Source organism: Moschus berezovskii, chromosome 9 (assembly GCF_049115385.1).
Source record: "Moschus berezovskii isolate FMDL1 chromosome 9, NW_MosBer_1.0, whole genome shotgun sequence".
NCBI classification, from domain to species: Eukaryota; Metazoa; Chordata; class Mammalia; order Artiodactyla; family Moschidae; genus Moschus; species Moschus berezovskii.
Window position 1 is genome coordinate 76,265,385 of NC_142468.1, and position 27,439 is coordinate 76,292,823.

The 27,439-nt window shown below is 43.8% G+C and overlaps 2 protein-coding genes across 4 annotated transcripts in view; one reads left to right on the forward strand and one right to left on the reverse strand.

Moving 5' to 3' along the window:
* Window positions 1-17,663, forward strand: part of RYR3 (ryanodine receptor 3) — a 569,645-nt gene extending 551,982 nt beyond the window's left edge. For all 3 annotated transcript variants that reach the window (XM_088839832.1, XM_088839833.1, XM_088839834.1), the window contains exons 94-103: window positions 3,650-3,692; window positions 4,129-4,256; window positions 4,676-4,736; window positions 5,016-5,162; window positions 10,292-10,426; window positions 11,654-11,810; window positions 12,879-12,943; window positions 13,353-13,453; window positions 15,575-15,626; window positions 16,594-17,663. In XM_088839832.1, the coding sequence (XP_088695958.1) occupies window positions 3,650-3,692; window positions 4,129-4,256; window positions 4,676-4,736; window positions 5,016-5,162; window positions 10,292-10,426; window positions 11,654-11,810; window positions 12,879-12,943; window positions 13,353-13,453; window positions 15,575-15,626; window positions 16,594-16,689 (985 nt within the window). In that variant the 3' untranslated portion in view covers window positions 16,690-17,663. The remainder of the gene's footprint in view (window positions 1-3,649; window positions 3,693-4,128; window positions 4,257-4,675; window positions 4,737-5,015; window positions 5,163-10,291; window positions 10,427-11,653; window positions 11,811-12,878; window positions 12,944-13,352; window positions 13,454-15,574; window positions 15,627-16,593) is intronic.
* Window positions 17,664-17,697: 34 nt separating this feature from the next.
* The window catches only part of AVEN (apoptosis and caspase activation inhibitor), a 195,029-nt gene continuing 185,287 nt past the window's right edge, over window positions 17,698-27,439 (reverse strand). The window contains exons 4-6 of the mRNA XM_055435556.2: window positions 22,430-22,525; window positions 19,003-19,363; window positions 17,698-18,200 (exon numbers count right to left, since the gene is read on the reverse strand). Coding sequence (XP_055291531.2) covers window positions 18,085-18,200; window positions 19,003-19,363; window positions 22,430-22,525 — 573 coding nt within the window. The 3' untranslated portion in view covers window positions 17,698-18,084. The remainder of the gene's footprint in view (window positions 18,201-19,002; window positions 19,364-22,429; window positions 22,526-27,439) is intronic.

The window sequence follows — 27,439 nt, forward strand, 5'->3', positions numbered from 1 at the left end:
CTCCTAAAACAGACAGCCTAGTGGATACCGAAACTCCTCCCAATATAATTTAATAAGCAGTTCCATGGGCAGCTAAAATAGGATCGAATGGGTGATGATGTGAAGACCTGTGGCGTTAAGCCTGCCTTCTTGGTAGGCATGTGTATAATTGCTAATGTGGTAGGAAAAGGCATTGATCCTGGAGGCAGAGAGGCAGAGTACTGAGTCAGCTCCGTCACTTAGATTCTGTGACCTAGGGCAAGGGAATCAAGTTCCATAAGCCTCAGTTTCCTCTTTGTTAATAGACTGATGAGAATACTACCTCCTACAGTCCTGGGATGTCACATGGCTGTACATTTCCTTTCACTGTTAAACAAAAAAATGGCCATCACCAGTAAGTCAGACAGAGAAAGATAAATACTGTATGATATCACTTATACATGGAAATCTAAAATATACAGCAAACTAGAGAATATAACAAAAGAGAAGCAGACTCAGTGATAGAAGGACCAAGTAGTGATTACCAATGGGGAGAGGAGAGCGGGGAGGGGTAATTTAGGGGTAGGGGTAAGAGTAAGAGGCAAAAACGTTTCAGTGTGAAATAAGCTACAAAAATATATTGTACAACACAGGAAATATAGTCAAATGATTAAGATTGTACAGTTATACATATTTCACCACAATAAAAATTTAGAGAAGAAACGACCGTCACCATTAGCAAAGGTGATGCTCTAATGCCAGTTTATTCACAATAGGGAAAATGAGAGCTGGAAGATAATGTGCTGGAAGAAAAGTAAAGCAACAGGGCGGAATATATAAACAAAGGTAACTTTTGAAACACGGCTGCACCAATAAAATATGTACATGCAGAAGCAGCAGGCCTGACTCTTGGGGGAAGAAAATGCTGCTCATCCAAAGTTAGTTAAGCAAATTGAGAGACGCAGCTTTACAAAGGCACCGCTGAGCTTTGTAAAACTATTAGGGGAGAAAAGGTGAGAGCCTGCAAATCAAAAGCATGTTTCTGCCTGCAGGTCACTGCCAATCTCCCCACTTAAAACTAAGGGAAACTACTAAGACTAATTTCTGAGCCCACGTTGTTATAGTACAAAAATTTTGAATATTAATCACAGAAAGCTTACCAAAGAAAGATCATTTATCAGTTAACGCTTGTGTCTGTGGCACAGGATGATATGGCCTTAGAGTCCCAGTAAAAAGACAGTGCAGTTTCTAGAAATTTATCCTCAGGAGATAATGAGACAAGTATACTAAACTGTTTTGACAAGGATGGTTGCTAACATTTATTTGAAGTGGCTGAAATACCCATGAATAGGGAAATGCACGTATAGGGAGAACAGCTGTTTTAAAACATTTCAATCAATGAACCTTTTTCTTCACAATAATGTTATCATTGTACATGTAGTACTTTGTAACCTGCCTTTTTAAAGTTAACTGTTAGGTCATATTTTTATGTTGTTAAATACATATAGAAGAAGATATAGAATGCATGTCTAAAGTGTAGTAATAAAACAAACTACAAATCTTTAAAACTGGAACATCAATGAAAACTTTGAAGTCTTAGATATTATCCTCCCTGTCCTCCGCAGACCCCAGCTAACCACTCTCCTGATTTTAGTGACACTCATTGTTTTGCTTTAGTATGTAGTGTTACCACTTAGGTATGTGTCCCTAAACATGTGGTTTCACGTTAACTAGTTCTGAACTTTATATAAATGGAATCAAACTATACGCATTGTACTGTCACTTCAGTCATTTGTTCAGCACCCCATTCAAGATCTCAACTAGGTTGATGTGTGTGGCTGCAACTGGTCATTTTCAAAACTGTAGCACTTTCCATTCGGTGAGTGTATGATTGTATATTTAGCTATTTTCCTGACAGTAGGTGTGTAATAGCATCTTCTTGTGCATTTTGCTAATTTCTAAGAGATTGAGCCTCTTATGTTACTTTTCTTGACCTTTCATATATAGATGTATCGCTTATTTATGCATTTCCCTCCTGAAGGTTCTTTGCCTACCCCTCACTTAAAGGAATGTTACCAAGGGGAATTGTGCTTTCTACCTTGTACGAGTTTACCTGCCTAGTCAGGGGACAAGAATATTCAGATCATAGTAAGATCATATCTGTGAAAGGGGCTTAACCAAAGCCTTCTGTCACTGGCCCTTCAGTATCACTTGTGGAATCCTCCACTTATGCCAAAATGTGGCCAAGGCCGAGTTGTGTTACAGACTATTTATATAAGATTTAAGAGAAAGGAGATATCAGTGTGGATAGAGGAAGGGTGGCTTATTTTTGTTTTATTTTAGGTTCTAAATATAGAACATGAAAAATACCAAGTAGCAGAAAAATGGACAAAGAAGAAAACCAAAATATCTATTTCCATCTTCCATAGATAAAATCTATTAGCAGTTTACTTTGTAAGCCCAGCATTTGTTTTTTGCTTTTAAGAATCATTTGGACATTTAAGAGCAAGACTGTTTCAAATATCCAAAAAAAAAAATCTTTTTAAGATTGCCACCCTGTTGTGGGAGAGGTGGCATTTGCTCAGGGTTATTCTTCTGAAAGGTCCGTGGACAGAGGATGGCCCCCCTTCCTCATCACCAGCATGGGTGGCCTCTATAGAACAGGGGACTGTTGTGTTCCAGAGCTAACAAGAATGACTTAAATGAAGGAAGACATAAGTAAGAATGCTTACATCAAGGGCAGAGGTTCCTTCCTTGGCTGCAAACTAGACTCAAATGGAACCTCTCTGGTAGGATTTAATCTTTCTGGATAGGAGTGAAATATTTTAAATGGTTTCTGCCAACCCACCTGAAAGTAACAGTTCTTTCTTGACTCTAACAATAAGAAGCTATTTGCAGTGGAGCTGGTACAAGCTGCCTAGCAGAAGAAAGAAGTTCCCTCGTGGGCTTAAGGTTTGGATGGTGTAGGGACCATCTCCGAAGGAGAGAGGGATCTGATGCCTGGAGAAGGGGGAAGCTATACACCACAGGAATTATGCTGGAATGGAGAAGAGAGAAGAACATGCCATTAGAAAAATTCCCATGTAATTAGCTAGTGCAGATTTCCAGACTGGAAACCTCACAGTGAGGGACTTTGTCCACACTTCCCACCACTGTGACTGCAGCCCCTGCCCCACTTACTGCTGGAAAGTTGGCACTTGAAGTGAAAGTGAAAGTCACTCAGTCGTGTCCGACCCTTTGCGATCCCATGCTCTATACAGTTCATGGAATTCTCCAGGCTAGAATGCTGGAGTGGGTAGCCCTTCCTTTCTCCAGGGGGTCTTCCCAACCCAGGAATCGAATCCAGGTCTCCTGCATTGCAGGTGGATTCTTTACCAGCTGAGCCACAAGGGAAGCCCAAAGTGGGCACTTGATGAAGCTTTGTTGCATGTGTTTCCTGGCTCTTAACCATAATTTTGAAGCAGAAAATGCAAAGTAGCTTTTCAGGTGTTTCAGATGAGAACTCACCACAAAGTGAGATCAGAAATCTGGTAGACCTGTGGTGACTCTGAACTTCAATCAAGTCTTGAATTCTTCAATGAACAGGACAAAAACCAAAAAGATCATAGGTCCAGACACTCGAAAACTGCCAAGTTTCTTGATGTGCTTGCCTTGATGTTAAGAAAATCTCCTTTTTCATTTTCTTTTTCAGATCTTTTCCTAATAACTACTGGGACAAGTTTGTAAAGAGAAAGGTATGTCTTGTCAGGGTGGCAGGGGAATTCCATGATCTCCAAAGAAATGTAAATTTCTTCAAATTCTCCATTAACAAACATGGATAAATTTAATGCTGCTTTTATGATGGTATCACAAGGAGAGTAAGTCAACAGGAAGGGTTTTATATGAACTTATTTGGGGGCTTAGTTAAACAGCTTAACGCAATCACTTTTCTATGTACTAGGTTTTTTCCTCCCTTCCAAAATGATAGCCAGAAAAGCAGTTTTCACTTAATTGTCTTTATTGCTTCTGTTTTCTGTGGGGGTTATTTTTTCTCTTCATTTTCCTTTTGCATTTTGATTCATATCAACCCCTTCGAAGAGCCCAGGGTGTGACACAGCTCTGGAGACATTGGGGCTGGAGAAAACACTGATGGTGGTGCATGACCTGAGCTCACCCTGTTCTCTGCTTTAGGTGATCAACAAATATGGAGATCTCTACGGAGCAGAACGCATTGCTGAACTCCTGGGTTTGGACAAAAATGCCCTTGACTTTAGCCCAGTGGAAGAGACTAAAGCAGAGGCGGCCTCCCTGGTGTCATGGTACAGAGCTTAGCAGTTAAATCTCAGTCTGGCTGCCTAGACCCTTTGTCTTTCCAGTTGTCCTCCCCGTGCTGGAGGCAAAACTCATAATCATGTCTTTGTTGTCTCAGGCTCTGTTTTTAGCCTAAGTGTTTCTTCCAGGTTCTAATATATTGGGGCAGCAGGGGGATACTGCTTTAAAAAAACGTAAAGACAGCCTTCATGCCTGATAGAGCTGAAGGAGAAAGACATTAAAATTTCAGGATGTGTGACTCAGCCACTCTCATTCTCATGGTGAACACACACAATTTCATAAAGCTCAGAGCTGTATTTATAGATGTATTAAACCCCGAGAGAGGAAAAAGAGAAACTTTTTTTCCCCTTATTAAACACTTAAATCTTGACATTTATAAGCTTTGAAATGACTTGTTCCCCTTTAGGCTAAGTTCCATCGACATGAAGTACCATGTCTGGAAGCTGGGAGTTGTTTTTACTGACAATGTAAGTATGGCATCTGGGAAAGTGAAATCCTGTGCCCCAAGTCTGGGGATGTCATTAGATGCCACAAAGATACAAGCTATGGAGGCAGCCCAGGAAGATGCAGGGAGTTCTCGTGGAAGACAGAGAGCCTTAGGGTGTGGAGGGATACTTCTCATGCAATAGTATAAGGCAGAGGGGGGCTTCACTGGGCAATTCTTGGGTCGGTTCACAGCCCAGGATGAGAAAAAGTGGGTTTCATGAATGCCTGAAAAAAGCTGCTCAATTTCTTCTACTCCCCAGTCCTTTCTCTACCTCGCCTGGTACACAACCATGTCAGTCCTGGGCCACTACAACAACTTTTTCTTCGCTGCTCATCTTCTGGATATCGCGATGGGCTTCAAGACTCTGAGGACTATTCTGTCATCTGTCACTCACAATGGCAAACAGGTATGGGGTTTATACTGGTGCCGAATGGGAGGGACCAAGATACGGATAGGAAAAATCATAACCAATAATAGGTCATCCACTAGTGTATGACAGGAAGATATGTGTTATAGTGTATAATGCGCCTTTCGTGGTCAGACGCTTGAATGAATAGTGATTGGTTTTGCAAAACTGCAGCCAATTGAAAGGCAGAAGACCTTGATTCCAAAACCTTTAACATTTAGATCAATGTATGTACTTAGAAAAGTCAGTAGGTACTTCTGATGGACGTATGGAAGTGAAGCTGCTCAGTCGTGTCCGATTCTTTATGACCACATGGACTGTAGCCTACACACTTCCAATTAAGAACCAATGACAGATATCTATGAAAGTGAAAGTGTTAGTTGTTGCTCAATCGTGTCCGACTCTGCAGCTCCATAGACTGTAGCCTGACAGGCTCCTCTGTCCATGGAATTCTCCAAGCAAGAATACTGGAGTGAGTTGCCATTCCTTTGATCTTCCTGACCCAGGGATCGAACCCAGGTCTCTGGCATTGCAGGCAGATTCTTTACTGTCTGAGTACCAGGGAAGCCCCATAGATATTTATCTACACACACATATAGCTATATGCACGTATCTGTGTATGTCTATATATCTGTATAGTCATTGCTCTATATCTAGTCTCATCAGCATCCAGTCTGTCTACTACAGAACTGTCAGGGTCAATCCCTTCATTAAAATTCCCAAATGGCTCCTCCTGTCAACAAACTCCCTAGCATTTTACTCCTCATTAAGTGCAAATCCATGAATAAGACATGTTCCTTAACATCTCTAAATCTTTCTAGGAGAAAGGAGAAAAGAAGGTGAAGTTAATTACAGCCATTATGGGGAATAATACGGCAAGTCCTCAAAAAATTAAGTATAGAACTGCCATATTATCCAGTAGTTCCACTTCTGGGTATATATCTCTCTCTCAAGGAAATGAAATCAGTATCTTGATGAGATATCTATATTCCCATGTTCATAGCAGCATTATTCCCAATAGCCAAGATAGGAAAACAACCTATATCCATCCTGGATAAACAAAATTTGTTATGGACATAAAGCAGAATATCATTCAACTGTAAAAAAGAAACTTTGTCATTTGTAGCAACATAGATGAACCTATAGGGCATTATGCTTAGTGAAATAAGCCAGACACAGGAAGACAAATACTGTATGGTGTTATTTTATGAGAAATAATAAAAAAGGCAAACTTCTAGAACCAGAGAGTAGAGCAGTAGTTACCAGGGGGTGTTGGGGGAAATGGCAGTATTGGTCAAAAAGTACAAACTTTTAGTTATTAAGCAAATTAGCTGGGCTGGAAGAAGCATAAGCTGGAATCAAGATTGCCAGGAGAAATATCAATAACTTCAGATATGCAGATGACACCACCCTTATGGCAGAAAGTGAAGAGGAACTAAAAAGCGTCTTGAGGAAAGTGAAAAGGTTGGCTTGAAGCTCAGCATTCAGAAAACTAAGATCATGGCATCTGGTCCCATCACTTCATGGGAAATAGATGGGAAAACAGTGGAAACTGTCAGACTTTTTTGGGGGGGCTCCAAAATCACTGCAGATGCTGATTGCAGCCATGAAATTAAGACGCTTACTCCTTGAAAGGAAAGTTATGACCAACCTAGATAGTATAATAAAAAGCAGAGACATTACTTTGCCAACAAAGGTCTGTCTAGTCAAGGCTGTGGTTTTTCCAGTGGTCACGTATGGATGTGAGAGTTGGACTGTGAAGAAAGCTGATTGCCGAAGAAATGATGCTTTTGAACTGTGGTGTTGGAGAAGACTCTTAAGAGTCCCTTGGACTGCAAGGAGATCCAACCAGTCCATTCCAAAGGAGACCAGTCCTGGGTGTTCATTGGAAGGACTGATGCTAAAGCTGAAACTCCAATACTTTGGCCACCTCATGCGACGAGTTGACTCACTGGAAAAGACTCTGATGCTGGGAAGGATTGGGGGCGGGAGGAGACAGGGACGACAGAGAATGAGATGGCTGGATGGCATCACCGACTCTGTGGACATGAGTTTCAGTGGACTCCAGGAGTTGGTGATGGACAGGGAGGCCTGGCATGCTGTGATTCATGGGGTCGCAGAGTCGGACACGACTGAGCAACTGAACTGAACTGAAATTAGCATTGGGGAATCTAAAGTAAAGTATGGTGATTACAGTTAAAGCTACTGCATTGTATACTTGAAATTTACTTAGAAAGTAGCTCTTCAGTGTTTTCAACACACACATACAGGAAATGTGTGAGATGATGGATGGGTTCATTAACTTGAGCATGGTGATCATTTTATAATGTATGCATATATTAAGTCATCACATTGCACACCTGAAAAAATGAAAATTCCAACCAGAAAAGTTAAATTAACTTTTAATTGTTCTAAAATGAAAGGGTGCTAGATCATCAGATATTATGATGGTTTATTTCTTCTAGGCTTCTGGTAGCAGCAAGTTTCTTGGTTGTGTTTTGGTTGACACTAAAAAGAATGGAGGGAAGGTAGAGATAGATATTTGCTGCCACAAAAGCTAAAATTTTGGGGAGGTGATAACAGAACCGGTGATACAGATGTTTGCTTAGAGTGGTAAATTCTTCCTTATAGGATCTGGAGAGAAATAGCATTGTGTATTATTTTTCCATGTGTGTCTTGGGAAGTTTTATCCTATAAAAGTGGCCTCTCCCAAAATGTGATTTATGGAATGCCAGTTCTCCAATATTTTTTTTTTTTATCAACAGAATTATTTTCTTCCCCTTTACTCAGATATTGAAAGCTCACATTTTGTTGATTTGGCTTGGTGGCATTATACAGCAAAAGTACACCTTAAATGAAAAGTATAAACAATCATTTTTTTATATGGGCTTGCTGACTAAACTCTGACAAGATGGTTTTTTTAAAATGTGGCTAGGTTGTATGTGCCAAGTGTTGCAACAGGCTCACAACCAAAGTAGATGCTCACCTACCACAGTAGATGTTATCCTCACTTGAGAAAGAGAATTGAGACTCAAGAGAGGCTAAGTATTCACCCAAGTGCACTTTAGCACTTCTAAACCAGCTACCTTCTGTGAAGTCTGCTATTTAAGATATAAGTTACTAAATTCATTATTCAAGAAGTTACTGAATATGTCAGTTCTGGTACTTATCTTGCCCGCTTCCTTTTGTGTAGCAACTTGAGGGCAAAGATTTTATCTTATTGATCTTCATCAAATGAAGCCCAACACCTCTTCCCTGGTGTAGGCCAGATGAGCAGGTCTTCTGTAGTCCTCATTTATGGTGATTGCTAAAAACCAAGAAACAGGCCCTATGACTCCAGCAAAGGTCCAAGGTAGGTTTCTTCATTATGAAAGATGTCACTCGGAAGTTACTGTAAGAATTTTTATAGTTGAGCAAAGCTGTGACTGTTAACCAGTTCATGGTTGAAATATTGTGATGTGGGGCTAGATACCCACCAGCCCAAGGAATCTGTAGTTTCCAATTTTACAAATGTTATTGAAGTATAGTTGATTTACAGTGTCATGTTAATTTCTTCTGTCCAGCAGTATGACTCAGTAATTTTTTTTTACTGAAGTATAGTTGATTTACAAATGTGTTAATTTCATGCAGTTTCTTTAGAAGCAGCATTAGAACTGACAGTTACCAGCAGGTAGGGAAGGATAAATTAGAAGTTTAGAATTAACATATACACACGACTACATATAAAAAAAATTTGGAGAAGGAAATGGCAACCCACTCCAGTATTCTTGCCTGCAGAATCCCATGGACAAAGGAGCCTGGTGGGCTACAGTCCATGGGGGTCGCAAAGAGTCGGACATGACTGAGCGACTAACACACACACAAAATATAAACAAGGACTCACTTTATGGCACAGGGAACTATACTCACTATTTTGTAATAACCTATAGGGAGAATATGAAAAAGAATATGTACGGGGGTATGTGTATAACTTGGAGAAGGAAATGGCAGCCCATTCCAGTATTCCTGCCTGGAGAATCCTGTGTACAAAGGAGCCTGGTGGGCTACTCCGTAGGGTCGCATAGAGTCAGACATGACTGAAGTGACTTAGCATAGCATGTATATAACTGAATCATTGAGCTGTACACCTGAAACCAACCAACATTGTAAATCAACTACAAATAAATAAAAAGCAGCTACATCATGAAGCTTCAGGTCATTGCTCTCTCTGTAAAAAAAACAACGTAACCATCCTTAGAGCGCCATCACTCTTCTCATCCTTAAATCCCTCTAGTTTACATGTGCCCCTCTGCAGCACCCCAGGCGTTAGTCTGCCCAGGCTGTTGTAACAATATACAGTAAGTCCCCTACTACGAACCTTCAAGTTGTCAGCGTGCCCCATATGTCAGCTATTGTACTGTACCACTGTACTTTTCAATTTAAAATGTCTTATTTTTTGTGTTTGTTATGGATTATTTATGTGAAAAGTATTATAAACCTGTTACAATACAGTACTATATAGCCAGTTGTGTTAGTTGGGTATCTAGGCTAACTTCTTTGGACTTACAAATACCCTCTTGGAATAGAACTCATTTGTACCGAGGGGACTTACTATACTCAAGACTGGAGGCTTAGACAACAGACATTGATTTCCTCTCAGTTCTGGAGGCTGGAAGTCCAAGATCAGGATGTGGGTAGCTTGGTTTCCCTGAGGCCTCTCTCCATGGCCTGCAGCGTTTTCACTTTATTATGCTTTAGTGCATTCCTGGTATCTCTCTTGAGTCCTAACCTTCTCTTCTTGTTAAAAAAAAACCAAGTCAGATTAGAGCAGTGCCCACCCTAAGAGCCTCATTTTAATTTAATCACCCCTTTAAAGGCCCTGTCTCCAAATGCAGTCACATTCAGAGGTGCTGAGGATCAGGGCTTCAACATATGAATCTCAGGGACCCAATTCAGTCCCTAAGAGCCCATCATGACTCTCTTCTCCAAGCAAGCCTGTTTTTCTTCTCTGGTCTCGTCTCTCTTTTGGCATCCGGAGCGTCACAGCCTTCGTTCCCGTCCCCTCGTCATTCACTTCCCTGTTTCCTTGGAGTCTCCCACCAGCCTTTCAAGGTGAAGACTCACTTCCTCTCCCCTCTCTTTGCTCCCAGTTGGTCCTGACCGTCGGTCTCCTGGCCGTGGTGGTGTATCTCTATACCGTGGTGGCATTCAACTTCTTCCGCAAGTTCTACAACAAAAGTGAAGACGACGACGAGCCCGACATGAAGTGTGACGACATGATGACGGTGAGCTCCCTGCGGGCCGCCCAGCCTGGCTCGGGGAGCAGGGCGGTGGGCAGAGTGGCAGCCTGGGGACAGAGCACGACCGAGATGAGGACAGAAACGGATGTCTGGTCCACAAGCGAGGCGGGCCCTGGAAAGACAGAAGTGGTGCAGTATACCACTTGTCTGGGTCCAGGTGGAAGGAGCAGCACACAGGTAGGCGGGTCCTCATCTGTCCTCGTTGGTGTGTGGAGATGATGTGAGTTACCTGTGTCTGTATCTCACGGAAGTCAAGTTTGGATTCTTTGCCTTTGAGAGCTGGGAGCAAAGAATCCCATGAACCTGGCGCTCAGTTTATTTCAGCAAGCCAGTGGGGCTTTTTTCAGAACAAATCTGAAAAATGTCATAGCAGTGGGATCAGGTCAGGGCAGCTCTGCGGGGCTGGAAGGGCCTAGCTGCAGCAGCATCTCTAGACATTTATAGGGACCAGATTTCAGGAAAAGAATGTGTGTATGAGAGACCAGTGACAGTACACTGCTCCCCTGCCCCACTGTGATCATTTCTCCAGAAAATGGAGGCACTTTTGGGCTAAAAACACCCCATGATACTTTCTCAGGGCAAGCACCCATGAGACAGCAACACCACAGTTGCTGAAGCCCCAGTGTGACCAGCCCAGGCTCTGTGCTGCCCCTGGCTTTTTATTTTCCAGCCCTAGGACTGCCTCCCACACTTGCATCCCGAACCATCACAGCAGTCAGGAGGAGGGACAGGGGGCAGCTACCTGGTGCCCGTGTGCAGCTTGGGAGGAGATGCTGTGGGGAACCCCGCGCTCCTCGGTGTGTGGAGAACGCGGGAGGAGGGGAGCCTTTTCCTGGAGGCTGGCACTTTAAAATTAAATGAGATAAAATTCATATCTGGCCTATGCCATCCTCCTCAGAGCTGAAAATCCTTTTATCTTATACATGCCTAGAGTGAATTCTCATGTGTGTGTCCAGTAGTTCAAAACTGTTTTTTAGAAAAGGAGCAAAAAATATCTTTTAAAGGCTACATGGAACAGCAATCTTTCCATCTTTATAGACACCAGAGGGTGCAAGCCCAGAGTCAGCGGTATGAATATGTTATTGTGAAGCGTACCCTTCTCCTGCCTCAGGGCTGTCATATTTTTAATTACATGAATGATCAGACCATCTCCATAACAACAAACGAAACTCTGCAGCTTTTACTCAAACTGCCATGATTTTTCTTCTCTAGTGTTACCTGTTCCACATGTATGTGGGAGTGAGAGCTGGAGGTGGCATCGGTGATGAAATTGAAGACCCTGCTGGGGACCCTTATGAAATGTATCGCATCGTTTTTGACATTACCTTCTTCTTTTTCGTCATTGTCATCCTGCTAGCCATTATCCAAGGTATGCTTACCAGTAATGTTGTATACACGGGGCTCAGTCTAGTTCTCTTTACCTTTCTGCATCTGTCACTTAATTGTTTTATGTAAAGAGGTGTGTGCATTCACTTACTTGTTAATTCAAACAAGGCATTTCTAGACATCTACTATATAGAAGGCCAAAGATATACCCAGGCAGTGATACAAGAAACTTGAACATCCTTGCAGAGGACCACCCTCCTTCACTGCCAAATCTGAATTGATCATTTCCATCTTATTCTACTTCCTAAATATCTCCTGTGGCTAGTATGGGCCCTCATGATTTCTGCCCTGATCATTTACCTCCCAGGCAATGGGGTGGGGAAGGAGCAGAAAGAGGAGCTGTGAGAGTGTGACATGTTTTTTCTTTCTTCACAGAGAGAGGTACTGGTATGTTAGTTAGTAGCTTGTCAGGAATTAGAGAACGATGGTGATAGATTTAGTTTAAGTCATGCCAACTCCAGAGACCTATGAGCCATACAGGTGTTGAGGACCAACAAGCAGTTAACTCTAATTGGTCTTTTAGGAAACAAATCAGGAATGGTATAGGATAAAAATATTACATAGGGACATATAAAATAAGTATTAATGAATGAAAAAATAAAAGAAATGGGATCCATTAGTGGTGGTGGTTGAAGATGTGGTTGTAGAGATTTCCCAAAAACAAAAGCAAAGAAGCTGAGGTGGAACCCCGATTGATACACATCAGTGTCTAAGGGGCTAGAAGAGGAAGAACCGATAAGGAAGACAGAAAAGGAACAGCCCAGCAAACAGTAGGACAAGGAAGGAAGGATGAGAAGAAAGAGTCAAGGAGGAGTGAGTAGTTAGCATCCAATATTGCAGAGAGGTGGAGTAAGAGGAACCATAAAAAATGATTAACCAGGATGCAGCATCTGAAAACACAAGTGGGTTTTGTTTTTGTTTTTTTTCTGATTTGGGTTTAATTGTATCATTCAGCTTCATAATTCCCCTTATTTTTTAAACAAAGTGGCCTCTGCTCTGAACTACTAAACAGGTTATGCAAAGCATTCTGTTTTCATATTTAAAATTCCAGGTCTTATTATTGATGCTTTTGGGGAGCTGAGAGACCAGCAGGAACAAGTACGAGAGGATATGGAGGTACCTACCGTTCTACTAATCCCAACTCCGTTTTTGTATCTCACAGCAAATGGATTTTTTAAACAATAGGTTCTGCTATTCCTCAGCCCTAGGCAAAACTACTACCCAAGTTAGTTTTCCATGCCTGTCCTCTTATCTGTGCCCATCCACCAGGTCTGGGCATTTCTGCTCCACCCTCTGTGCCCTGCCCTCCTCCCACCTGCTGCTTCTGTCATGCCCCATGCTTGGGCGAGAGCAGGTGCCCTCCGTGAGCCAGAAGCTAGCTATGTGATGCTGTGGAGTAGGTGACTAACAGCCTGAAGCACGAAAGGGAAATATTTTTCAGTCTCTCTCAATTCAGTTAGAGATCATCACCCTTTTCCCAACTGCCTGTAATGTCACGCCTACTCATGCCTTTTCTTCTTCCCAGACTAAATGTTTCATCTGTGGGATTGGCAATGACTACTTTGACACAACCCCTCATGGTTTTGAAACACACACCCTGCAAGAGCACAACTTAGCCAACTACCTGTGAGTATCCTTGGTCAGCGGAGGTGACAGGGCTGGGGGAAGAGCTGAGGGTTAAATGCAGTTTACGGCTCACAGTTCGCGCTCTGCTAATGTCTTTTCCTCCTTGGTCTCTGGAAAGCAGGAGCAATTAGGAGAGAACTTGCAGGAGTTCCCATGAGCCGTATCTTTGCCATATACCCTGCCTCTCCTGTCTTCCTAGATGTGTGCAGACTGTTTCTGCTTTCTCTACCTGGAATTAGATCCCATCCCTTCCCAAGGTCCTATCACCTCCAGCAGGTTTTCTCTTGGGGATTTTTCCTAGAACCTTATATTTTTTAATCCTAAACAAAGAAAAAAGGCTAAGGCCCCACTTTTCCTTCTCTTCCAGAAAAAAATGGAAAAGTGTGCCTGTTCACAGCTTCCAGTTTCTCTCACTCCCCACTGCAGCTGGCCTTCCTCCCCACCAATTCCTATTTGCTCTTATCAAGGCGGCCCCTGGCCTGCACGATGCTGGATTCCAGGGTTAATTTCCAGGCTGGGTTTCTTTAAGATGTGTGTGTTTTCACATTGCTGGATCCCAGCACCTGAGGCCTGGCACCCAGTAGGTAAATAATAAATATCTCATTCGGGCAGAAGGTATTCAGAGTCTGTTATGTGCCACAAACTGCCTAGGAAACTTACAGAATTTGTAGGGAATATACATCACCTGACAATTCAGATTCTCTAAGTGATCATTATTTTCAAGAAAAGAAACTGCTGGGCTCTGCTAACTGGCCTGGCCCTTCCCCTCTGTGTCTACCCTTTATTGTTTAGAAAACCCTAATCTTTCTTTAGGATAGAATGGGCCTCGCCACTGAGGGAGGTTGTTGTCAAAGAGAAGTAACAATGTCTTTTTGCTAAAATGAGTTAAGACAGAAACACGGGTTTGAAAAAAAAAAATCACTTGGGCACACCTTTCCTCGAACCATGAGTGTTCATCATTGTTTGCATCTTCATGGAGGTGATCAGGATGGATGTACTTCTAGAAAAGGTGAGCCTGTGGCTCACCTCAGGCCCGTGGATAGAGAACAGTTGGGACTCTTGAAGGTACTTCCCATGGCACTCTGTACATAATAGTGTTATTTATCTGTGCCCCTCCACTAGCAAGCTTGAGGAGAGAGAACCAGTCTTTTTCATGTTTAAAACTTCCCCCCACCCCTGAAAATTGTGCTTTGTGAATTAAATGTACTAGGAAAGCAATAATGTTCTATATCACAAAATACTGGTAATGTTTCTTTTCTTAGTCTGATAAAAGGAAGAAGGAACGTAGTTACTGCTTCACTGTGGGCCACAATCTGAGACTATAAACCTAAGAATATCCTGGGAGAACTCAAAATCTGGGGCTTAAGCTCTCCTCACCCCCCCAAGGATGCTATTTATGCTTTCTCTTCCTTTCACCAGCCTCACGGTCGTTTTCCTGAAGGGCACAGGCTGATTCCCCTGGATGATATCTCTGAGATTATATAACGTGAGCCGAGAGGCCAGCCCCAGCCTCCCATGATTCTGTGTTCCAGACATACTCAAACCTTAGACACAAGCCTCCTGGTTAGAGCAAGTGAAACTACACTGGCCTACCTCCGTTGTCTGTAAAAAACAAAACTACACTACACTTCTGGAAAAATCAGGGCAACTGAATGAGAGTCAATACTTTTATCAATACTTTTCTGTGACGTATCTTTGAGATACACATGATTTCAATTTTTCATTCCTATATAGAGAATAAACTGGCCAACTAAAAATTATATGGTTAGAGTTTTGGCTACCATTTTATTGTTTACATTAGGAATTTTTTAGAAACAATAAAATGGTAGCTACAAATGCTTCCTCAGAAGTGATCTTAGCTCAAGGTTTGGTGATAGTAAAAAGGATCTCTTTTCACAGAAAGGCTCATTTTGAGATTTATGTATATTATTATTAGAAAACAATGGTGTCTGTTGTTGTACCACGTTTCCCCAACTCTGAAAGCTACAGTGGTCAACATGATGCTAAACAATGTATTTGATCCTCTCCCCAGTTCACTTGAGTAAATGAACTTTAGTTTTCTAACCAAAGTATCTAATACTGTCTTTCTCTCGGTTATTAAAGCTTTTTTCCTTGTTCCAGGTTCTTCCTCATGTATTTGATTAATAAAGATGAGACAGAGCACACGGGACAGGTGAGCAAGTTCAATATCTAATAGAGTCACACCCCTGCGTTAGAGCTTCCCTTTCCTAAGTCAAAACTCAGTAGAGAAACGACCCCATCCGTCTCTTCTGCGAATCTCCCCACTGCTTCCTGCATTGTTATACCATCTCTCTGTGAATTACAAAGTCAAATTTTAAGCCAACTCCCATGTGTTCCAAAAGGCCCCCTGGTTATCCTTCCCAGCACACACTGGCGTTGGCCAAGCCCTTAGGGTCGCTGCTTCTGAGCAGAATAACCTCCTTCTGGAGGTGGGGAGTACGTTAACGGAGAAAAAGGCAATGTGAAGCCGAGTGGGCGGTGCAGCAAAGAGCAGGCGCGGCAGAGTAAAACGGTGGGAGAGACAGCACGAGGATGCCAGCGACCTCCTGTGTGGGTGACTCAGGGCCGCAAAGGGGTGGATGTGGCACAGTGCGTCAGAGGGATTCTGTGACTAAGTATGAACAAGAAACAAAGGCAGAGGACAGGGGGAGGGAAAGGTAGGTTGCCGAGTATTCAAACACTACTGGCTTTGTAGGAAAACTTCATGGCTCAGACACTTAGAGGCAACTGGCATCCGTATGGAGCCTTGGCTCTCCTGGCCCCTGCCTTGGTGGCACTCAGTGCTCTCTCATCATACATTCTGCCTCCTCCCAATTACAAATGATGTGGCATCAACTCACTGCTAAATCTTTTAAGTATTCTTAGTGGCAATCATTGTGTTGGTTTCACTGTGGGTTTTTTGTTTGGGATGGTGGTGGGGGAAGGTGGTGGTCAGGAGAAGGGAGAAATGACTTCTTGCTTCCAAAATAGCCTGGGTTGGGGGGTGGCTAGGAATAGAGCAAGAAAGAACATGCCAGTTGGGCCTCATACTTATCCACATCAGTTATTCCCAAAGGGAGACACAGAGATGGAAAATAAATTGGGTTTCAGCTTACTGTGGTTGCTTCTCACTATTTCAGGAATCTTATGTCTGGAAGATGTACCAAGAAAGGTGCTGGGATTTCTTCCCAGCTGGTGACTGCTTCCGGAAACAATACGAAGATCAGCTTGGATAAATGGGAATGAAAGAAGCCTCCACCATATCCTGGATGGTCAATAAAATCCTTCTTTTACAATTTTGCAACACATTGGAAAAGTGACATTTCCTAAAGGCCTCCCGTACAAGGAAGAGTTCATTACACATTTGTGATATTTTGGAATTGACTTGGCTTTTTGTACCTAATGGACTTACACTGTGGGAGATGACCTGTCAAAATGTTAAAAGGATGGCACAGCATCAAGGAAACTCTAGTGGAAAGCCTTCACGTTTTTCAGTTTTAACTAGTATGTTGGGATGACATCACTGAGGGAAGGGCTGGAGATGTAGGAAGTTTTAGATTCATAATACCTGGAATTTTAAACATTTGAATGCCATGTGACAGTAGCCACTAGTGATTCATGGCCTGAGCTACAAAAAAAAAAAAAATCATTTTAACTGCAGTCTAATTTTTCCCATGGTACTTGCTAGTGAATGTATCCAGAATCAGCTTGAAAAGCTTTAAGCAGTTAAAGAAATAGAAAAAGAAAAAAAAAAAAAAACCACTTTGTCGACACCGAAATATTGATTAAGTGCCTTAAAAACCTCTTTAGATATAGCTATGCAAGTTTTTTATGTTTATGTTCAAGAGGGACAGTTCCATTAATTAGTTGTGTTGATCTCTTACTTTATGAAACTGCACTTGAAAAGTTATTCATAAGATTTTTTTTTTCAGTAACAGCTTATCAATTGCTGTTATTAGAAGTACTGTACTGAAAATTCAAAAAAAAATCTCAACCTTAAGCCAAACTGAGCAATGCTTTATGGTCCCTTGTAAGTAGTGGAGCTGCTCTATTTAGGTGAATCTCCTCAAGTAACATGAAGTGCCCACCGCAATAAAGTCATACACTCTACTCCACGGCTTGGCCTCTTGTAACGAACCATCTTCTGGGTGATTCCCAGCCACCCTGTGACTGCAGGGAAAGGGACATGGGAGTAACAAATAGCCCACAGCTCCCCACACAAGAAAGAAAGAAAAAAAAAAATCTACAGACCAGTGTTTCTTTATTTTGGCCAAATGCATGCCTGGTGGCTTAACTCTCTTCATCAGCAGCACCTGCTATTGGGTAAACACAGAGAGGAAGAAACTGGAAACAAGGCCCGAAACATCTCTTGCCCTTAAGACGTCTATTCAGTTACTAAGCCAGAGAACAAATGTAGTGAGCCTCTTAAATGTCTACTTCAGATGTTGTTGAACATGGAGGAAGGCATCTACTGTGCTAAGCATGATGGCCACATGGGCGTGGGCCGTGCTTGTAAACCAGCTGTTCTAGGACAGCCTTCGGCCTGTGCACCCTTAGAGGGCAACCAAAATTGGCTTCAGGCCGTTTTCCTTTTCTTTTCCCTCTCGCTTTTCCCCTTTCTTTCCTTGTCATTAGGAAATCATGCTGTCCAACCAGTCTTCAAGCTCTTCCTCTGTAACATTTCTGGATATGCTTGGTTGCCCCGAGGCCACGTTCTTTTCTTCCAACACAGATGGGTTTGCAGGTTCTAAGAAAATAAACGCAATGTTAACAACTTCACGTTAGTCTCAGAATTGAGGGTTAATGCTTCCCTGGGGTTTGATCCATGCGAGAAATCAACCAAGTTGTTACTTTGCTCCCTGTAAGAGGAAACATTCTGTCGTACTCCCTAAGAAGATCCACTAATACCTAAACAAATTCATAAATGGGGTAGATTTTCTCTTCTATTTATTTGAATGGTGAATCTCACAGTTCATGAGGGTTTTTATCTTTTTTCTTTTTAAAGACCAATAGCTCTGTTTCCTTTTTACTAAACAGTGATCCTGGAAAGCCATCAGAGGGCCCTAAGAGCAGTGTATGGCCAGGGCAGTCACTGGGCCTCTCCCTGTCAGATGGGCAACCATTTCGCAGAATGGGCATGTGAGGAACTCGCCTCCTCTTTAAACAAAAGCGGAATAGCAAGCGAGAAGCATACGGACTTGGTCCACAGGCCTGTTCAGACAGTCGATTAAAAGGTCTGCTGCTGCACAGCTGAGGCCACAAGGCTCTAAATGCCTTTTATAGCATGAGTTCCATTTGTAGCCCCAGGTTTAAGATTGCAGTCAGGCAGGTAGCAGCTTTGGAAGGCCAGTATTATCGAGTGAGAGCGATGTCAGAAAGGTCAGCTCAGGGGGAAGCGGAGATGTGAGCACAGAAATAGATGTCAGTGCACGAGGCCAGATCGATGGCAGACACCGAAAACGATGTGTGGGGATGTGACGGAGGTGAAGCTATTCTCAGAAAAACACCAGAATCAAGAAGATGGGTGGGGAATACAATGAAAACCGTACCTGCTTCTTCTTGGACCACCTCCCCAGTTTTCTCTGATTCCAGGTCCTGAGTTGTCTGGTCTGATAAGATGTCACCTCCCTCTTTCACAGGTGCATCTAAATTAAGCAGCAGATCTAGCTCTTCCTCCAAATGATCTGCTGCCAACTGCAGCAGGGAAGTGGTGTTCTGAGAACCCCTGGAAGGACCCGGTCCTGGGCCATCTTTACCCGGGCACATGGGGAAGCCAGCGGTGGTGGATTTCATCTCAGAGAGGGACCCCTTTCCTCCTGGCCCCGAGGGCCCCTTCAGCTGCATCCCTAGTCCCTTGCCATCATTATTTCTCTTCGGTTTCACCTGAGGCAGCTCTAAAGGAAGGGCAGTCTGAAAGAGAAGCACAATATCTGAGTTAAAACTGAGAGTCCTGCCCTATTTGCTTAAGCAGGAACTAAAGCAGAGGAAGCCATCAGACTTTGTAGAGTAGGAAATTCAGTTCAGACAGGAAGGTCACAAAGTGTCTCCATCCAGGTTTGCCCCAGCACGCCTTCTAATTAATAGGGGTAAATGTGGGACACCTCCCCACTAAGTCCACCTGAGCCTTGTGCTAACCAGATTAGAGCTGAAATTAAAAGGCCCACGTGTTCCCACCACTGGCCTGATATCAGACAGAACCACAGGTCTATGTGAATACACACTTAAGCCCATGACGAGGCAGACGTCTGTAAAAAGCACTGAGGAATAACACATAAATCAGATCTGTTCATTGTACTAAAATGCACAAATACAGAGGTGAAGGGACAAATTCACTAAGTAGAAAAATAATGTTTCTAACGGTCATTCGTAAGTAAAAATTGCCAGACACCAAAGAAAACATTCTGACTACATTTGTAAAAACTCCCCAAACAGGCAAAACTAACTCTTGAATATTAGGAGTCAGGATAGTGGTTTTAGGGAAGTACTGCCTTGGGTCAGGGCTGGGTGGGGTGGGAGTGATTCTGGGTGGTGGCAATATTCTGTTTCTTGATCTAGATGGTGATTCCATGGTTATAAAGATTTACATGTGCACTCTTCTACATGTTGTAATTTAATAGAGTTAGACCCTCCCCCTAGGTGACTGTAATATAGAAGACTAAGAACCACAGTTCTGGGGGAAGCCTGGGGTGACCAGCCTGGGAGCAGTTGGGTAGGTTCAAAAGGAGGTTCAGCTGCTCTTGGAGCCACTGTCCCCTTACTTGTACATTTAAGCATCCTGAGCAGATCCAGTTTGCTAATAAGTCCTCAGGGCTTTTAAGCCAGTACAGCCTCAGACATGAACACTCAACCAGCACTGTCAGTGTGCAGGGTAAAGCTGGGATCTGGGCCCCTGTTCTAATCTCATAATCACTCACATGGTCTGGAATGGCTGTCCGGCATTGTTTTTGTTTGTTCAGCCCCCAGGTGAGTAAGGTACAAACACAGTTGAGAATAACTGCTCTACATAACGGGGGAGGGATGGTATTTTAAAACTATTTAGCCAGGTTTTCAAAGTTCCTGTGATTACATCTTTCCTCCTAAGGCCCGCCATCCTTCACTTTGGATTTCTCATAACACTTTCCCCCGTTTCTCTCCTCAGTCCTGGGGTCCCCACCACCTTCACCCCAATGAGGTCCTGTTAACCATTCCTCATTGTGTGGGACCAAACCAAGTATGTCCGAACTCTAACCATCTCTGGACACCCAGAGGAAAAGTAACACTTGCCCTATCATTTAGACAACCCCAGACATGCCTAAAGAAGCCCCAGGGCGATTCCCCATCAGAGGCAAATACCAGCCTTTCTACTTCTCAGCTCCAAAGTGTCCCCCAGCCCTGAATTCTACTTGCCCTAAATTTGAGGCAAGTTAAGTGCCATAGAAACGGCAATTGGATGGGTAACCATTTCATGGTGATGTTTAAGCTTGGCATCATACTCGTCTGTAGAACAAAACTGATCATTTTAGTTGTTCAGATTCTATTTAGTACTGCCCAGGGTTTCAGTTCGGAGAAGGCAATGGCAAGCCACTCCAGTACTCTTGCCTAGAAAATCCCATGGATGGAGGAGCCTGGTAGGCTGCAGTCCGTGGGGTCGCTAAGGGTCGGACACGACTGAGCGACTTCACTTTCACTTTTCACTTTCCTGCATTGGAGAAGGAAATGGCAACCCACTCCAGTGTTCTTGCCTGGAGAATCCCAGGGATGGGGGAGCCTGGTGGGCTTCCGTCTATGGGGTCACACAGAGTCGGACACGACTGAAGTGACTTAGCAGCAGCAGCAGCAGGGTTTCAGTTAAAAAGCCAGTCAAGTCTCAAAGAAACTTGCAAGTTCCTCTGCTTTAGCTGTTGGGGCCTTCCTCTCTTATCCCATTCAGTGGCTCCTCTGACCTACCTTACACTGGTTGTAACCCCCACATTTACATTTCTAGCCCTTAATTCTGAACTATAAATTTCTACATTCGATTTACTATTATTTTCACTTTGAAATCTCAGAACAAACTCATACTCTGTCCAAGCCTCACTGATACTAGTTACCACTGGGTTGCACAAGCTGGAACACCTAGAAGAATTCTTTGCCTGCTCCTGCTCCATTACCAGTATTCCACCAGATCCTATTAATTTTACTTTTGTAGTTCAGTTCTTGGTCAAGTCCAATTCCCCACCATTGCTGGTCCAGGCTACAGTATTACTCACCTGAACAGGGCAAGAGCCACTTAATTCGCCTCTGCTCATCCACTCGACTCTTGCATGGATGTGCATATGCAGACTTCCCCATAAACACACCCACCCCAGTCCCACAGTCTTCTCTCCATTCTGCGGCCAGAATGTTCTTTGTTATTGTTATCATTATTACTAGAACTGCTATTACAGATCTGATTGGGTTACCCTTCTTTAAATCTCAACTCAAATCTTCCTATACTTTGGCTCTCAGTGTATCTGTAACTTCTTCAGAAAAGTCATTCCTACATCACACCAAAGTAGATCAGGTTCATTATTACAAACTCTCACAGCACATGGTGCTTATCCTTCATAGGACTTAGTGCAATTTGATAACTTGATTAATACCCCTCTTTCCCAACAGATTAAGCTCCATGAGGGCAAGAACCATGTCTGTCTATTCAGACCTGTAACCTGAGTGCCTAACACAGAGCCTGGCACATAAACATTTTGGGTACAACACAAGCCAGACTCTACTTTGACATTTCATGCAATTCCATTACATTTTATCCTTGAAAATGTTCCAAATATATCAGTAAAACAGGATAAAAACTTTGAAAAGTATTTCATTCTCCCTCAAAACTTTAAAAAATTCTGATACAAAACCCTCAGCCTGTTGAGAGGAAAAGCTGATTCTGAGACATCCTGCAGGGAGATATTTTTCAGTTTGCTTCTTCTCCTGCCCTAATTTATACCAGCCTCAAGATGTCATCAGGGTTCTTACCTGAACCAATTCAGCAGCAACATTGAGTCGGAGTGAGAGAGGCAATTCTTGAAGGGCTCGAACCAATGACTCACAGTCCACATAAAATGCTGAATTCTATAGAAAACAGAGAAACTGATCAATCAAGATGATTACATATGACCTTTCAGAAATAAAAGGGCACAAGATGATAGTAGTAACTGTAAATAAATCCTCCATTACTTTTATCTGGGAGTAATCCGATCATAAATCACACCTGATATGGTTCTAATTACTATCATCTCTGCATGAAAATAAGCAGAACCACGTTCTTGAGCCGCAGCTCAGGTGGTCAGAGTAGCAGCAGGGTAGCAATCACTCGAATCAAGACTGTATGGAATGGAAATTCCCCAGTGGTCCAACAGTTAGGACTCTGTGCTTCCACTGGGCGGAGGCAGGGGTGGTATGGGTTCGATCCCCTGTCAGGGAACTAAGATCCTACAGGCGGCACTGCATGGCCAAAGGGAAAAAAAAGACTGCATGGTAACCTGGAAACTGTGGATGTTCTTGGAATTTCAGAGAAAATTCTAAGCATTTAATGAAACATAACTGGACACCTCCTCCATATTCAGATGGCTGGCCCTTTGGGAGAGCAGTGAAGAGCTGTCTCGACAGTGACTTGGGGCTGACAGGCACAGCCAAAGGAGTCCATGTGCATATATTTCTCTTCCAACCAGAAATCAGGGGGATGGAAACTTACCCTCCAGCTGACAGCTCTATGTGTGAGGCCAACACTAAAACTCCCTGGGACTCCATTCCCATTCACAGGTGCAAAGCCCCTTCCAGGCAATGCCTTCACAGATTGACTGTGTTTGAGAAGGCATTCCAGATTATCTCATGACTCCTAACAGCTGCTTCCAGGTACCCAGGCCATGGAAGAGAAGGGAAAAACTAAAAGGTGGATGAAATCACCACAACCACCATACCATCATCCACCAAGGACTGTCACATGTCTAGGTAGAACTGTGCCTTCTGCTGTGATCATGGACTTCAAGTTAGAGAAGAAAACCCAGGGGTCATGGAGTCTCAAACCCACTATAAGGATGTCTTGGGTAGATGGGTTTATGATGACTGGAGGTAGGGAGTCATTCCTGGTGTTCTCAAGTAGAGCCCCAGCACTAAATCCAGACCCACTCAAACTCCTGAGCCTCACAACAGAAGTACACAGGGATCGAAAAATGCAATACGGCTTTTCAGCTGCCCTTTTGAAAGTTTCTGAAGATGGCTAGCTCTTAGAGGAGCGATGCCGGCAGCACCAGATGTGGCCCCTTGCCCTGGGGCGGGGGAGGGAGAAACTTACATGTAAAAATAGAGAAAGATAGTATTTAGGGAACAGGATGGAGGAAAATAAAGCTCTTTCAGGAGAGCAGGAAATTCAGTACACACACAGGCCCTGCCTCAGTCCTGCACTCGGCACACCCAGTGTTCATTAAGGCCAGCACGGCCAGCCTTTGAAGTTTGAAGAAAACCTCTCAGAGCACTAGAAAAATGTGATCCTGAATGTGTAACACACGAGTAAATCGCCTCATTACAAAACAGAAATCTCACCCTTCCCACTGCTGAGGTGTCTGCAAAGACACCACGTATAGACCCCCTGCTCTACCCACCATGCCTGCCAACTACTCAGAGCTGCTAACCACTCTCAGGTCTCCAGAGGAGGGCCACCGAGACGCGCTGCCTTCTAGCTACAAGTGCTCAAACTTCTTCCCGGCTTTCACATCGAGCGCGACACACTATGAGGTATATTGATAACAAGGAAGAAGTCTGTGAGACGTTAGGAATGGCCAGGCTATGCTCGTGCATTGAGTCCTGAGTGACAGACCTTTGGCTGCTCCGACCCCCATGGCTCTAATTCCCACCCCCCACCCCAGGCCCAGGTGGCAGGGTGCCGTCTCCATGAGGCCCTCATGACACTTCAGCCCAGCACAGTGGTTTCTCCTGGTATCCCTGTAGAAGTCCCAGGGCCTAGAACCTGCCATCATCATACGCCACTGGCTAAGAAGACTTCCCCTTTTGCCACCAGCTTGTCCCCTAAAGAGCTAAAGCTGAATGCCTTCGACATAAAAGGGAGCTGTAGTGAACTCCTTGTAATAGTAAAGTGTGAATTTGAAAACAGGTTTGGCTGGAATAACCACCATGAATTAGCTTTTTTTTTTGCTCCGTGTTGTAATCGGTGGGTTAACTGTGTGGGTTAACTGTGCCTGGAGTGCCCGGCTTCCACACCTACCTGGCCAACGCTATATCCACTCACAGTTGGAGCGTGTGTGAAGCCTGGCCACCTGGTGCCTCCTCTTCTGCAGTCTTGGATGCTGGAAGGGCACAGTGAGCTAAAACTCCACTTACAGCCTCTAATCAGACCATTATACCTTCCTTGGTAGCTACAGAACTCACTGTCCACATGTGGGGACTCAAGGGCACTTTACAGTGGAAGTGCCCAAATCAAGCAATACTTAGGAGTAAGCTGGGATGCCTTCCATGTACAGAGTCCCATCCAGAACTGCACTCCTGGGGGGAAGTGAAGGAGGGCATATACGCTGTTAGGAGCCAGGTGTTCAGGAACCACCACGTGTCACCCAGTGTTTGCTAATGCTTGAGGAAGTTCTATGGAATAAACAAGTCACTAGTCAACAAAACTGAAAAGCAAAATGAAAAGAAAAAAAAAAAAAGCGCCTCAGATGATTTTAAAAGTAATGGGCCTATTTTTTCACCCTACAAAGTTCTCTTCCCACCTCACACATTCCCTCCTCCTGTGTTCCCACACTGTCCAAAGACCAGGTCTGAAAAACCTCACTCAGGGATCGAAGGGACCAACTCCCCTGAAGAAATGGGGCCAACATGGCTGAAGCAGGGACCCTGACTGCCAGGCCACATCACCTTCACCCTGCCCGTGAGCCACAGACTTGTGAAGGCCAGCCACAGCCACGGTGCTGGGCGCTCTCCTGTCAGGGGCTTCACCTCTTCAGCTCTGCTTCCTCATGTCACCAGCTGCACTGGGGACAGGGAAGCACATGAGGAATAGACAGACAGACAGACAGACAGGTAGGTAGACGGACAGATAGGTAGAAGATAGATATATAGACAGATTCTCCTCTTCTTTTTCTCTATCAAGTAAGCAAAAATAAAGAGAACCAAATGAGGAGTGGAGTGGGACATAAGGCAGTTCTGATGGCGAAGTGATGAATCCATTTTGGGACATGTCCTACCAGTACTTCAACTCAACACACTCATGGTCAGGACTGCCTTCTTTGCTTCATCAGTTGTCACTGCTCACCTCGTCATCATGCTGGGAAGCTCAGAGCCTCTGCCAATCTTTCTTGTCCTTATGTCTCCTGTCTCCCTCGTCCTCCACGCAGCCTCGTCCATCAGTGAGCTGTCTTCCCTGCCATGGCCCTACGCTGTCAGCACACATCCCCTCCCATTACCCAACACAATATCCTCCCACTGCTGTTCCTCCTCCAACCTCTGACCTCTTCAGTCCCTCCTTCCCCAAATTGTGGAGGTCCAATCTAGCCACTTCTGTTTTCTTGCTAAACAATACGCTTGTGAACAAGTTCAGTTTAGTTGCTCAGTCGTGTCCAACTCTTTGCGACCCCATGAATCACAGCATGCCAGGCCTCCCTGTCCATCACCAACTCCTGGAGTTCACTCAAACTCATGTCCATCGAGTCGGTGATGCCATCCAGCCATCTCATTCTCTGTCGTCCCCTTCTCCTCCTGCCCCCAATCCCTTCCAGCATCAGACTCTTTTCCAGTGAGTCAACTCGTCGCATGAGGTGGCCAAAGTATTGGAGTTTCAGCTTTAGCATCAGTCCTTCCAATGAACACCCAGGATTGATCTCCTTTAGAATGGACTGGTTGGATCTCCTTGCAGTCCAAGGGACTCTCAAGAGTCTTCTCCAGCACCACAGATCAAAAGCATCAATTCTTCGGCGATCAGCTTTCTTCACAGTCCAACTCTCACATCCATACATGACCACGGGAAAAACCATAGCCTTGACTAGACGGACCTTGGTTGGCAAAGTAATGTCTCTGCTTTTTATTGTACTATCTAGATTGGTCATAACTTTCCTTCCAAGGAGTAAGCGTCTTTTCATTTCATGGCTGCAGTCAGCATCCACAGTGATTTTGGAGCCCAAAAAAATAAAGTCTGACACTGTTTCCACTGTTTCCCCATCTATTTCCCATGAAGTGATGGGACCAGATGCCATGATCTTTGTTTTCTGAATGTTGAGCTTCAAGCCAACCTTTTCACTCTCCTCTTTCACTTTCGTCAAGAGGCTTTTGAGTTCCTCTTCACTTTCTGCCATAAGGGTGGTGTCATCTGCATATCTGAGGTTATTGATATTTCTCCCGGCAATCTTGATTCCAGGTTGTGCTTCTTCCAGCCCAGCATTCCTCATGATGTACTCTGAATATAAGTTAAACAAGCAGGGGGACAATATACAACCTTGACGTACTCCTTTTCCTATTTGGAACCAGTCTGTTGTTACATGTACAGTTCTAACTGTTGCTTCCTGACCCGCATACAAGTAACAGTAGTAATAAAGGCTAATTTTGAGTGTTTCCCATGTGTCAGGAACTGCACAGAAGAACTTTTATTTATAACCCAATCTAATCCTCATGACAACTCTGAGTTATACTTAATGATTAGTTCCATTTTACAGATGACAACTAGGGTTTACACTCAGGATTGTGTCTCTCTGAAGGCTATGCTCTTACCCACACGCTAAACTGCCCCCAGATGAAAATGAAAACCAAACTGCTGGTACTAAGTGGCCTAAACCTACCCTGGAAGCCTCTTCTTCTGAGAATACCACAGTCCAGCTATGCTCCCAACTCTGAGCATGGCCTGGTCTTTCAGATCTTATCATTCTCCTGTTGTTCCCCAGAGAGGACCTACCAGAACCATACTCATCCACCAAGGCCCATTCAAATGATCTTCATCCCATGCTCCTACTCTCAATCACTGTCAGTCCAAAGCAGATTTCTCCC